Source organism: Lycorma delicatula, chromosome 1, assembly GCF_047948215.1.
Source record: "Lycorma delicatula isolate Av1 chromosome 1, ASM4794821v1, whole genome shotgun sequence".
NCBI lineage: Eukaryota > Metazoa > Arthropoda > Insecta > Hemiptera > Fulgoridae > Lycorma > Lycorma delicatula.
In genome coordinates this window covers 137,110,399-137,125,156 of record NC_134455.1, presented here as the reverse complement: position 1 = coordinate 137,125,156, position 14,758 = coordinate 137,110,399, and the positions used below count along the sequence as shown (strand labels likewise).

Sequence of the window (14,758 nt, the reverse complement as noted above, 5' to 3'; positions counted from 1 at the left end):
CTTTTTGATTGAAATCGATTGGACCAAAAGTGTCCAAAATCCCCAAAGCAATTGATTTTTTGACGTTTCTTAACTGCAGTAATAAGCCCTCACTTAGAGCTTTCCAATGATTATCATAAGTGGTACATATTTTCATCTGTTGCAGAGTTGTAGCCAAATAAAATTTTAATGATTGATCTTACAAGGAGAAGGCAAATCGATTCGAATCAGACTTCATCTTCTTTTTTGTTTGTTTAACTTTTCTTTTTTTTAATTTAAATATATTAATTTATTAATAATTATTAATCTCTGGTTGTAAAAAAAGTTTTTACGATAAATAATAATTCAATAATAACAATAAAAAAATGAAAAAATATCAGAAGTTATTAATGAAATAAAATTTTACGTACTTTTCGTATTAAAAAAAATTGTGTATGTAATTTAGTAGGCGTACAAAGAAGACATATGCTGTCCACATCAGATTTTTTAGATTCAGTTTCTAGTTAATGTATTTATTATAAGGTATTTATTACAAAAATGAAAGTAAAGTTTTTATGTCCGCTTCAGAAATTAATTAATTTATAAGATTCAAACATATTTCTTATAGGCTCTTTATCAGGGATAACCGCATTATATTTTTCGCGTGTTAATATTTCGAGTCGCCGACTAAAGAATGTTTTGAAAGAGATAGCTTTTGTGTATGATTTGTGTATTCGTGTATGATTCACGCGAATGAAATAATGAAAAGAAACACAATTTGATGTATTTAATTAAATTTGGTAAACGCTTGTTAAAATTTTCTTTATTTACTCTCAGCCATAATTGTACGCGTATTATTAGTAAGAAAAAGATAATTTTATTTTTTAACTTATTATGTCGCAATAAGTTCAAATAATCTAATATACCATTTGCAAGCTCAAATGAGGATTACGGATAAAACAGGTTCACTGTAGGAGGATGTTACGCTGAAGTTCCCTTCCATTATTTACGTTGAGATTTACTAGCTAGTTCTCCACGGCATTTCAAAAGTTTATGTACGTGTTGTCCGGAACCAGGATGTACATATTCTATTGAAGATTAGCAGACCCGGAAATGTTTCGCCATTGCTAGATTTCTGTATAGTATATATATACATATATATATATATATATATATATTAAATGAAGACAATTGAAAATTTGATAAAAAAGTAAAAAACTAAACATTACGGAACTTTACAAAATTTAACCTTTCACCTTATCTCCTTTTTCCCTTCTTCCTTTTTCCCTTTATCCCTTTTTCCCGCCCGTAAATCGATCCAGTAGTTTTTTAGTCTATAGCGGACGCACATACGAACATTGTTTTATATATATATTTATATAGAAGAAGAAATTATGTTTGTATATTTGTTTGTTTGTTTCGTAAATATCTCGATACCGGCGCCACCTAGCGGGTATAATTTTTGCAAAAATATTTCTTTTCACGTAAGTAATACATATTATGAATATGAGCCAAATCGGGTCATAAATAAAATTTTTCGAAATGTCTTGACCCCAGTGCCACCTTTTTTTTTCTTCTACTCCTCCTCTAGGTCGGTCCGGACTGATGGGTATAACTCCAGCCAGAGGAGTATCTGGTTACTCTAACAAGCCTCCCACCAACCGGCTGTATATACGGCATGGTAGGTTGGCTCGCCGGTCAGCTCTTTGAGGAGTCTTTATTGTGCCCTTTCTTGACGCCGTGTCCGGACATATCTGCCCAAAACACAGCGCCGGGTCTTTTCTCTTTTACTGTGCGTACCATCCCCTGGAGTCCCCAGAGGATCATAGGCACTGGCTCATCTGGGCATGCCAGCCCTCACCTCTGGGGCTGTCCTCCCGTTCCTGTACTTATAGCCCCGGCGCCGCTCCTCTTGATCTTTACTCCTGATTACTTCTGTGAGGTATGTGTTGACTCTCCTCCAATGTTCCTCGCTTTGTAACATGTAGTTCACAAGAGTATCTGGTGTGCATTGTGCGATGTCCGCCCTATTCGGTTGTAAACAAAACATTTATTTAAATAAATTACAGAATCATATTTAAATTATTACAGAGTGATTTAACAGGATATACAGATACTTTGGCAGCTTATTCTATATGTAAAAATAAATAAAAAAGTACATATAAACAAAGGTCCGGAAACGCTTCGTTAACGAGTTACGGCTGGCGAAATTTTCGCTCAAACTTCATCTCCTCCAGTGAAATGAAGCCACCATAGAAATTCATGGGACCCAAAAATGTAAGCTAATTAGACAACAATTAAATTTTTTGAATTGTAATTGAGTTTTTTCTGTACGCTTGCAGTCGATTTTCAGTTCATTAGAGCAATTTTTCTGCTAGTGCAAGCAGACAGCAGTAATATTTCCATACTTATTTTCCAATAAGTATGGAAATTTTACGCAAAATTTTACGTTGCATTGTTGCTCCCGAAAAACGCATATTACAAAAACCGCTACTAATACTTACACACGTTGCACTCAAATTACAATAACACAAAAACTGAACAAGATATCAACAATCCAAAAACTCATAGTTACATAGGAGGTTATACGGAACTCAATATTGCCAACCGCACGTCATTAAATATCTCCGTTGGCGGGTAATTAAAAAAATTCGGTTATTCTTTGAACAGACCTCATTCATATATGTCGATATGCTGCACGTGAAGGCAATGATACGACCGCAGTTGAAGAATATCGACAACGTTATCCTAATCGCAATATTCCAAACCTAAGAAATATTAGTACGGCATCATTTCGTATGTTACGGGAGATAATGGCTAGCCACCACACAGATAAAGTTCCAAGCTCTTTAAGTGGTGGACAGGTACCAGCTGGCATTCATCGACCAAGGCGTGACAGGAAATTACTGTCTTTTTAATATAATAACATGGGGTGCGCCTCCCCGGTTTATTTTTATTTTATGTCAAGTGAGCGGTTGGGAAACGTAAGCAGGTGGTGTATGGCATCTCGCTTAGTCCGCTCACACTGTTAGGTAAGCTAACACAGTTAGGAGCTGTTAGATTATTGGTCGCTAAACTGTTTTTGAGGTACAGTAGCCGCTTTTGGCACAGACATTTGGTCATATGCTCTAGGGTGACCGAATGGGGTGGTGGTGGGAGAAATGCTAGTTAACCAATGTTATGGGAAACAGGATCTCTTTCTACCAATAATCGTACCCCTTATGACCGTCCTCTCCAGCATGATGTTAATATCGATGAAAGTATTACTTTTGCTGTTAAGCGCAGTCTCGATAACAGTACAACACGTCTTTCCAACCGGTTCAGAGTTTCACAAACTAAAGTTTACCTTTATCCGTATCTAAACAAAAAGTACAATCCTCCCAAAAGTACCCTGCCCTTCGCTTGGCGTTCTGCAATCGGTTTAATACTCATCGACAACTTTTCAAGTACATTTTATTTGCCGATGAGTCACGGTACACTCGTGATGAGGTAAACAACATGAGAAACCAATACCCACGAACAGAAGTGAACCCTCATGCGACTGTGGAACGCAACGTTCAACAGCGATTTGCCATTAATGTATGGTGTGGGATTATTCATAATCACTCGAGTGGGCCGTTTATTTTCTAAGGGGCCATAACAGATGAGGCATACTTACAGTTTTTCAGGAAAAATTACAGCCATTATTTGAAGATATTCCTCTTGCAACACGATGCCGGAAGACAGAGTGAGCAACATAAAACAAAATCCATAACGTAACCGCCGCAGAATCGGTAGGTTATGTTAAAATGAAATTTTATGAATGATACGGATAAATTAAATAAGAAAAACATAAAACGTAATTTAAATGTTGCATTTATTTACCTTATTGTTACAAAATATGTTCAAAATGACTGCCCTGGGCATCGATGTAATCTTGTACTCGACTGATCATATCGAGAGTCGTCTGATGCAAACCGTTGTCAGGGGGTTGATTTCTCGTTGAATTTTTACCTTCAGTTCATCAATATTGTGGGGATTAAAGGCATAAACTCTCTCCTTTAAGTAGCCTCAAAGGAAAAAATTGTAATAGACAACTCTGGGAAACGTAGAGGCTGCCGTCCTCTGCTGACAGCTCGTTCATTTGTGAAAGCTGCATGAACGCGATTCAGTGAAACGTTTGATGAGTGACAAGTTACTCCGTCTTGTTGGAAAAAGCTGCATTCTTTTTTATTATCAGTTAATTGCGCATAGAATTCTTCGAAAATTGTGAGGCAAACTTGTTTATTGATAGTCCGGTAAAAATATATTTGTCGCACTATAGGATTACCGGAAACGCCACACCAAACACCAATTTTCTCATCGTGAAGTGAACGCTCGAATATCTCGTGAGGATTCCTCACCATCCAGCACCTTTCTTTTTCCTGTTTAGCCTCCGGTAACTACCGATTAGATAATACTTCAGAGGAGGATGAATAAGGATGATATGTATGAGTGTAAATGTAGTGTAGTCTTGTACATTCTCAGTTCGACCAATCCTGAGATGTGTGGGTAATTGAAACCCAACCACCAAAGAACACCGGTATTCACGATCTAGCATTCAAATTCATGTAAAAATAACTGGCTTTACTAGGACTTGAACGCTGGAACTCTCGGCTTCCAAATCAGCTGATTTGGGAAGACGCGTTCACCACTAGACCAACCCGGTGGGTACCATCCAATACCTGGTTTTCTGCGAATTAATGTGGCCGGATAAATGAAACCGTGCCTCGTCTGACATGAAATACGACATCGGATTTATCTGTCCACCGATAATGTTTTCGAGAAGCCAGTTGCAATAATCAAGTCGTTTCGGTTTGTCTGACTCCTTCAGCTGTTGCACAGTTGTAACGCGGTACATTTTCAATTTTAATTCATGGAGAATTTTACAAGATTTGTGTTTAACACCAGATTGTTGGTATAATTTGCGTAGTGATTTTTTTGGACCGGCAGTAAATCTCCTTTCTATATCGGCAATGGCCTGTGGAGTCCTAAAAGAAGATCGCCTATTTCGTTTTTCATTTGAAACCGAACCTGTTGTACGTCACTTTTTAACTAAATCGTGTATTTTATTCTTCGCTAGGACACAGGACACAGAACAAATATAGACCTCAGCTATAACTACCCTCCCCTGGTTTGAATGAGGCATTTTACACAAACACAACTGCACTCACAATATTGCACTGCAACAAACCGTATACTACACTGACACGTAACCACCTGACAAACGGCAGCAACAATCAACAGTAACATATATATCCACTAGTCGCGCTAGTTGTGTGAAAGGCATTCATAAATTGTGTCCGATAGCGGTTTCATTATGGGTTAGGTTTTATGTTACTCACTTTGTACTTCCAGCACAACATTTCCAGCACAGTCACTACATTTCTCTCATATTGTTTCCACCTATTTAAATCAGCAATTCCCAGATAAATGGATCGGTCGAAGCGGTTCATAATCCTAGCCATCCAGTTCACCAGATCTTACGCTGATAGATTTTTGTGTACGGGTTGGATGAAGTCTAAGGTGTCCATATTATTGATGCTTTTCCGCTGTTAAATAACAGCCGCAATGAATTAGAAGGAGCAACACGAGCAATTTACAAACGTGCATTGAAGTAAATGGAAACATTTTTGAAAATTTATTGTAAAAATTATTAATTTTTTACGTTAGAAATCATTTTTCAGTTAAATTTAGCTTTGTACTGCTCTAAAGAAAATTCCATTTTATTTAACTGTTATTCGCTTTCTGTTTACTTTATTTATACTGTTCTGTTTAGAATTAAATTTCTTATAAGTTTTATTAATGAGTTTTTTTTTTGTTTACTGGCAATTTATTTAAGTCAAAACGTAACAAGTCAAAACAAAAAAAAAGTCAAACAAGTCAAACGAAAAAAAGTGCGTTTTTCTACTGCCGTTTTTTTGCATTTTTCCGGCCCTGTCTTAAAATTCGGAAACCTATACCGTAGTCTCTTCCATCCTTTCCTTCGTTGGAATCTCTTTCTCATCCGTCTTCGAGGCAATCGGCCAGTTTCTACCTGTCTGTTCGCAGGATGTATTTCATTCCCTCTTACTAGCCGTCTACGGGAGACATTTCTCGATCCGCCACCTGAGGACGTAACCTCAGAGAACAGGCTCCCCGACAGCAGAGTAATATTGGTTCTGTAAAGAAATAATTTTTTAATCGTATTTTAGAAGCGGTAGAAAAATCTTTTAAAGGAGTCGGTAATAAATTTAAAATGACAACTAAATATAAGTTCTTTGTTGTAGATTATTTAAAATTTTTACTTATTCATTCTCACGTTTCGAGTTGGGTCCGGTCCGGCAGGTAAAAAGGATCGGAGTCCAGGGAAAACCAATTAAAAATTAGTACTGTGAAATGAGTTTACGCGAGACGATATAATATCATTTCGCGAGGAGAGTCTGCGATGGAGTTCGCAGACTCTCCTCGAGACGATCAAGTTCGGCAAAATCAGTTTAAGCGAGACGTTATGGTGTCAGTTCCGCGAGTAGAGTCTTCAGTGTCAGTCAGCGAGTGTTCTGCGCGAAGATCAGTGAAGGAGCGAATTTCTAGTTCAGGTTCGACGCAATTACGTTGAAATTACAAGTAATTCCAGTACATGAAAACAAGAAATGGTTCGGTGAGTTACTGAAAGACTAAGAGAAAGAGATAATGTATTAAATTTCATTCATAAACTGTTAGGGTAGTTTTATTTGGGACAGAAAATGTATTTGTAGTGAAAGAACTTTATACTCGTTTTATCTATTTTACTATTGTTGTTGTTAATACAAGACTGGTGGTTAAAAGTATTAAGACTAGCGGTCGACCCACCAGGTTGGTCTAGTGGTGAACACGTCTTCCCAAATTAGCTGATTTGGAAGTCGAAAGTTCCAGCGTTCAAATTCTAGTAAAGGCAGTTACTTTTATACAGATTTATATAATAGATCGTGGATACCGGTGTTCTTTGGTGGTTGGGTTTCAATTAACCACACATCTCAGGAGTGGTCAAACTGAGACTGAACAAGACTACACTTCATTTACACTCATACATATCATCCTCACTCATCCTCTGAAGTAATAACTGAACGGTAATTCCCGGAGGCTAAACAGGAAAAAGGAAGACTAGCGGTCATGCTAATGTCTTTTGTCAATGGTACTGAATTCTGGTTTTAATTATTTATCTACCTGTAAATAAATTTTGTCGATTAATTTAAATCCTGTTTTGTACGTAATCATTGTTATTTATTATTAACAATTATTACTGTTACTGTTGTTGTTGTTAGTATTTTTATTATTCTAATTATTATTGTGATTAATTTATTATTGTCGTTTATTATTATCATTACAATTCCAATTGTTATTATAATTGATCTGTCTCGTATTAATTATGTTCTTTAAATAAGAAAATTGTAATTATATAAACATTTCCAATTGACAATCTCTCAATATCCTGATCAAGCTGCGAACACACGACAATACATATATATATATATATATATACATATATAATTTAAACAAACTTAATCTCCTTTTTATACGCAGTAAATGATAAACTTAAAGAAATTTAAATGAAAATAATGGATAACAAAGTAAAAAACGAATTTTTTTTTTTTTAATTTAATTTAAAATTGTAACAGAATGTTTCGTATGTTTCAGAATAAAATTCAAAAACTACCGGGTCCTGAAGAGTGTAAAAAAATTAATGAAATCTTTAATCGAGACGAAAATTATAATATGATAAGCTACGATGGAAATCTGTTTGATTCGTTGAAGGAAGGAATGGATTCAATAGTTTTTCCCGATAAAAAGGAAAAGATGAATACCATATTTTTTGTCGGAAATACTGGATCCGGTAAATCGACTTTGGTACAGATATTGGGATCCGATAACACCGAAATATATTCGAAACCGATACACGAAGGTTCAAATGACTTTCTTATTATCGATAAAAACAAAATAGGAAGAGATACGATAACATCTCAAACTTTGTATCCTGAATTATTGGTCGATAAAGAAACAAATTTTGTACTTTGCGATAATCCTGGATTTCGTGACACAAGAAGCGCTATTCATGAAATAATTGCCATGTATGCGATGAGAAAAGTATTACAGAATACTAAAAAAATTAAAATCGTAATAGTTTCGACTCACGCATCCTTACAAAAAGGAATGTATCGCGATGATTTCACAAATTTATTAAAACATCTCGGCGATTTATGTTTAGATATAGATAAATATAAAAATAGTATTTATTTAATAGGTAATAAAGTTGAAAATACGGCTACTGCTACAAAAAATGGAGTTAAAATCGTTTCGGATGAAAACATAATACATAGTATGGCGTATTTTTTAAACGAAGTAAAAACAAGTTTTAGCGATGAAAATAATGCATTTAATATATCGGATAAAGTAACATTTTTCAAAAAGTCTATAAAAATTATAAATGCGCTTCTTGAGGACAGAAACGCTAAAATATACCGTCGTATGAAAATTCTACGTCGACCGATGGAAGAAGGGCCGCTGTCAGGGATAGAAATACTTCAAACAGAAAGACAGAGTATAAGAAACATGTTGCTTAACGAAGAAAATCTAATAGACGTGAACGAAAACGATTTCGGATTTGCTTTAACGGAAAGCGCATTTTTATATTTAGAGGAACTATTTCAGAAAATGAACGCTTACATAACAATATTATCGAAAACAATAAGCGCTTATATCGAAAATTATTACGACAACTTAATCGATTCAAATACCGATCTCGATTACATAACGACTACTTTATTCGGCATAAAAAGAAATTTAAAACGATTATCAAACGATATAGGCATTAGTAAAAATCCCGGTGAATATGTACAAGTAATTACAAATTTTTCTAACGAACATAATCTGGAACTGAATTGTTTGATTTCACTGCAGAATATTACGGCATTAAATAATTATTTGGTACAGTTGGAGGAATTACGGAACTCTAGCAGTTATACTCCGTTAACGTGGAACATGTCTATTAAGGGGTTATCTGATTTCATCGAATATAAAATCGAACGTTATACCTTTCTGAAAGATTCATTAGAGATTCTATCCGAATTAAAATATCAAAAAAACAGAAAAAATATTTTAACAGCGTTTCCAAGGAACAATAAATTACCTACGATTAATGAAGATAACTTTCAAACTTTTCTAACAAAATTGTCCTTGGAGACACGATACGGTGAAATGAAAATCGATTTTAACAGTCTGGAAAAATTAAATAGTATCGCAAATATAACGTTAAAACACAGACATAGTTCCATATGCGACGAAGAAACGTTGGTATTAAAGGGGTATTTTATAATTTTAAGCGAATTGGATGGATTACATGCGTTATGTAAAGACGCCAAAAAAATCGTTATTCTGGCTGTTCATACGGTTTTTATCGATAGCGATTTGAAAAACGAATGGCTTAGTGGGAAAGACGTAACGATAATAGCCCCTGTTTGGGAGGTCGTAGGTTCTAGAAAAATAAGTGTCGACGGTATAAAAGGGGGTAATGCTTTACCGAAAGCAAACTTAGGTGAAATAGGAAGAAATGGGAAGAGCGGAGGTCCCGGTGGAAACGTTTTCGGTATAGGAATGAATTTCAAAAACGGCGGAAATCTAATAATAAGTGCGAGCGGCGGTGAAGGTCAAAACGGACAAGAAGGAGGGGACGGTGCACGGGGAGAAAAAGGGTCAGATGGGGACGAAAGTGCAGCCGAGTTTGAAGATAGTAACTCAAAAATATATATCATTGTTAACTATAAAACAGAGTCCTACATCGATAAAGGAAAAAGAGGAGGATTCGGTGGCGACAGCGGTGCCGGTGGAAAAGGAGGATTCGGAGGAAAAAAAGGTTCGGTAAAATTATTTAACATCGGTAACGAACCCGATGAAGTAGCAATTGTTACTGAAGAAGGGAAACGAGGAGCAGATGGAAAAGACGGAATACCGGGTAAGGGCGGAGTTAAAGGCTGCGATAGAAGGGTTACTAAAGAGACGATCTACTTTTTATTTATTCCGATCAGCCGAAACCAGGTGAGTACGGATGTAAATTGTGGCCAACAAGCTCCCGATGGAAGTGTTCGAAGAACAACGACTAATGTTGAGGAATCATTTATCGATATGACCAACAATGACAGTCCTGTATGCATACATATAATGAACTTCGAAAATTATTATTTAAAAGAATACCACAATTTACTAACGGACGGTATCCCTATACGTTTTATAAACAAAATGAAATCGACTAAATATTAACAACGGTAAATAAAGAAGTAATATCTCAAAAGTTTTGCATATATATGGCTTAAATCAAGAAATTATGATTTTTAATTTTTAATACTGTCTTGAGGAAAATACATTCTACTGTTTCTTTGCACAATATTAAATTCTTTAATCTGAAAACATTAAATAAGTAATTTTAATATCTCAATCAATATGAAAGCCGTAAGTCAAAAAGTGCCTTTTTCATGTTGCATGTTCCATCATATTATTTAATGACATAAATGGTTTACGTCCAACTTCCATGTTTTTCTCCATAGTATGACTACAATATATTTGATATATTAGAGTCAAGTCCTTTTTTCAATATTTTTATTTACATAAACATAAATTTCTACAAAATGTTCAATTTATTCTACGTTAAATATTGAAAGAGATTCTATTTTAGTTAACAGAAAAAAATATTTTAATAAAGACACAAATTTAAATTTATGTGCTTGAGTAGGTAATGATAATAATAGTAGTAGTTATAGTGTGGTAAGAAAAGATATTAATTTTCAGGAAAACAACAATGATAATTCTGTTTCAAATATAAATAATGAAACGAAGCGGCCCGGAAAGTACAGAAAGACTGAAAAGAGAAAATTAATACAGAAAGGCCTACACCATTAGCAGCAGGAGAGTTGAAGACTAAAAAATAGCAGAAAAAAAGCATTGAATTGCATTCTTAAATGAAGAAGTATGATTTGCCATTTTTTATGAAAATTGGTACTTGGGTTATAGAGAAGAAAGGTCAGCATTTTTGGCTATTCACTTTGGAACGCTAAGTTACTAGAAAGAGACAGCATTAGTCCTCATAAATACATAAGATTGCTAATGAATTTTTTTAAATCGATGGCACTAGGTTGCTTTGAAAAAAACGATAACTTATTAGCAAAAATGAAAAATTTATTAGTATTAGAGCTATTTAAAGTCTTTAATATTGTCTAATAGTCGGTTGCAGATGTAGAAAATCCTGCTATTATTGCGGATGGCAAAAAATTATGATAAATGGGCAATACATTAGCGCACTAAAAATTATCTGACTGGTAGAAAAAATAATTTAGAAGCGTTCACATTACAATCAAGTTCCGGAGATTTTTTTTTTTTCTCTGGTTAGTGGAGTAATCCCATTTACGGACAAAGTGTCGGGCTCGCTAACAGGTTCCGCAAATGTTAGCCTGCGCCGTACCGACTAAAACTCCACCGCACTAGTCCCCCATTCCGAGTCCGGAAACCGCGTTTAAGCATTAGTCAGCCGCAGAAGATGCCTTCGAGCTCAGTGTGTTCAGAGTCCGCGTGCATCATCACTGTCGCCCATCCATGCAAGCACGAACGAACGCCAGCTCTGTAGAGGGCTGTCTGTTCTCCCTTCGTTCTCCAGTCCGGTATCCTACACCTCACTTCAAGAGATATTCGTTGGTCTTTTGTGTTCTGCTGGTCGGTCCGCATTTTATTATCGGGGAGTCTCCCTCCTCGTTTGAGTTGAGTCAGCCATGGCATGCTAGACATGCTTACATCCCGTTTCTTCTTACTATCTGTTCAGGTTTCCATCCTGCTCCTTCTGTCTCAGAATCTTTGGGGCTAGTTCTGCTACTGCAAGCCACTCTCTATCTTCCCTGAGCATATACTCCAGCATATTGTCCAGTGTCAGTTGGTACGGAGGTCTCTCCGTAGCGACACCCATTTTCCACAATCGAAGAAGGTGTGCTCTGAGGTATTTACTTCCCCGCAGTAGACACACGCAGAGTCTGCACGTAAGCGGAATCTGCCGGGGCTTATTTTGGGGGTTATATAAATCAACAATTTTACAAAAATTCCAGTACGAGGACTGTTCCGACCTACTATTTCAAAAGTCTGTGAATTTATCATTAAAAAAACATTTCAATTTTCAATAAAATAGTTTCATGAAGTTAGATAACAAGTGCGGTTTAAAAGTTCCATCCACAAAATTTATGATCTTTTAGAAAAACATGCCTGTATGCTAACGATAATACAAGGTCAGACTAAGAAACACCTTGTTAAAATACTGGCTCTCGATATGAAGAAGCAAATATTGCCTCAAAAATATTTTAATCTCTTCAAAGAGAAATCGTCATGTTGATTTCATTCTGCACTAGATTAAAGTGATCTTCTTCAAGCAGTGCCGGTGGATTACTGAGAGATGAGAAATTTGAAAAGAAAAAAATTTTCTAATACCATTATTACGTAGAAAAAGAAAATGAGTTTAACTTTAGTGTTTATTTGTTATAATGCTCCTTATAGCATATTATAGATATTTTTGTATAACGTTATTATGATTCTGTAGTTTGTAGGAATGTTTTAGCAAAATTTTATGAAATTATTCATCTAAATTTTGTAACAGTCGACTTAGAAAGTAAAGAAACAGATATGCAATTCCTTTTAGGTATTAAAGATGTATTTTTTTTTTTTTTTTTTTTTGTAAATGTCATGTTGAAGTAAAAGTAACAGATTTTTTTTAACATGTGTATCTTTTTTTCTATGTATTCTTGTAAATAATAAAATATATATTTGTATAAATTTTTGAAAGCTACTTAATACATTTCAAAAAATTTCTGAACTTTTTTATTTTATTCTTACACCGCTGTACTCCTTAGAAAGTATTACCAATAAAATTCTTATTGTTATTGATAATTATTCTTAGAAATTTCACGCTCTCAGTAATAATTCTTTGTAGATTAAATAATTATAAGAATTTATTATCAATTATTGTTTTCAATTATGCTAATTAATTGTTTATCATACCGTATGAATGATTTCATACTGTATAAATCAAATTATTCCATTCTGAGCTACTTATAAATATCTTTAGACAAATATATTTCATTATTTAATACAAACATTGACTCGCAACAAATCTTTAAAAATGTTTTAATAGTGTCTTTATTTTAATGTAATCAAAGATTATATAATATAATCTTTAAAAGTGACTTAATAGAAAAATTAAATCTTTTTAACAATTTTCACTTTTTAAGAGTGACAATTATGGAAAAAATAAAACTGCAGTTCAAAGTTTTAGGTCATATTTATTTCAGTGTCAAAAAATACATAAGATGTAGTGTCCAAAAATACGTAAGCCAAAATTATATATAGAAAAATCTTGTAGACCAGCGTTATCGATACCAGAATAGTATTGCAAAAATGTACTAAGAACAGAAAGAATTTTCAGTTGCTTCTGCGATTTTTCCACTGAAATGAAAGAATGGTGAAACATCTACTTATGAAAAAAAATTGCATCTTTAGTAAGGCACCTCAATAATATATTTTATGAATTAAAATATTTAAAAGAAAATTCAGTTATTGACAAAAATATGATATACAATAATCATGATTTCATTCTTTCAATGATTTATTTTAAGAGTACGTCCATTAAAAAAACTCATATCAACACTGGCAAACAAATTAATCTGAACACAGTACTTTAACAGAAAAAAATGTTTAGTAGTCAAACTTACTCAAATTTAATAATTTATGTGTTCTCCTTTGTTTTTGATTATCATATTAATCCTCTTTGGCATTGATTCCGCTAAGATAGAACAATGGTTTTTCATTTCTTCAACTCGAAACCAAACCTGTATCACTGAACTAATAAGACCAGTTTTTGTGCTACAATTCATTTTCCAAAGTCTTTTTTTTTAGTATATCCCATAAATTTTCAACGGGATTCAGGTCAGGGAAGTTCCCTAACCACGAAAGCACTCTAATTTTTGTGGTTTTGAAGAACTCTTTTGCTTTCTTTGACCTGTAACATCGTGTACGGTCCTGTTGGAAAATGAGTTCTGGGTTCTTCTGCATAAGTAGGGCTTTATTTTTCTTTGACATATGTTAATGTATCGGTCCGATTTCATCATCCTATCCACAGGCATAAGTGCTCCTGACCCTTCATGTGTAAAGCATCCCCAAAACATGTTTTTGGCTGGATGTTTGGGAGCTTGCTTCAGGTGTGCTGGCGTAGTAGTCTTCTCACCTGATGACTTACGAACGTAGACTAGTCTCTCTCTTTGGACAAAGAAATGAGTCTCGTCTCAAAAAATAACTTTTTTCCACATCTAAATAGTCTATTCTTTATTTTCCTTTGCCCCCATTGACGTCTTTTTTGTCTTCATAATAAGACCTGTGTCAATAACAGCTTCTTTTTAGATTTCCGAGCAATCCTTCTCGCTGAAAAAAATCGTTTGCAAACTTTGATATCAGAAACATTAGTCCCACTGACTCTTAAGTCCTATTAAGGTCAACAGCTGACAATCGTGGATTAATTTCTTTTTTTCTTATTAGTAACTGATCTTGTGTAGGCGTGGTTTTCTTTTTCTGGCCACATTTTCCTTTTCTTTTTGGAGAGACGGAACCTGTTTCCCTAAATCTTTTCACGATTTCATTCATAGTACCTAACTCCATACTACACTCACTGGCAATCTGTTTTTGTATCATTTGTGTGTGTTGGGACAGAGTAACAATTTTTGATCTGTTTCGAGGGGTTATATCCATT

At 34.6% G+C, this 14,758-nt stretch overlaps 1 protein-coding gene across 1 annotated transcript in view; it reads left to right on the top strand.

Annotated features, from left to right (window-relative positions):
- The window catches only part of LOC142322792 (uncharacterized), a 34,230-nt gene extending 21,398 nt beyond the window's left edge, over positions 1-12,832 (top strand). The window contains exon 3 of the mRNA XM_075361872.1: positions 7,633-12,832. Within this exon, the coding sequence (XP_075217987.1) occupies positions 7,633-10,248 (2,616 nt within the window). The 3' untranslated portion in view covers positions 10,249-12,832. The remainder of the gene's footprint in view (positions 1-7,632) is intronic.
- The last annotated feature ends 1,926 nt before the right edge of the window (positions 12,833-14,758 follow it).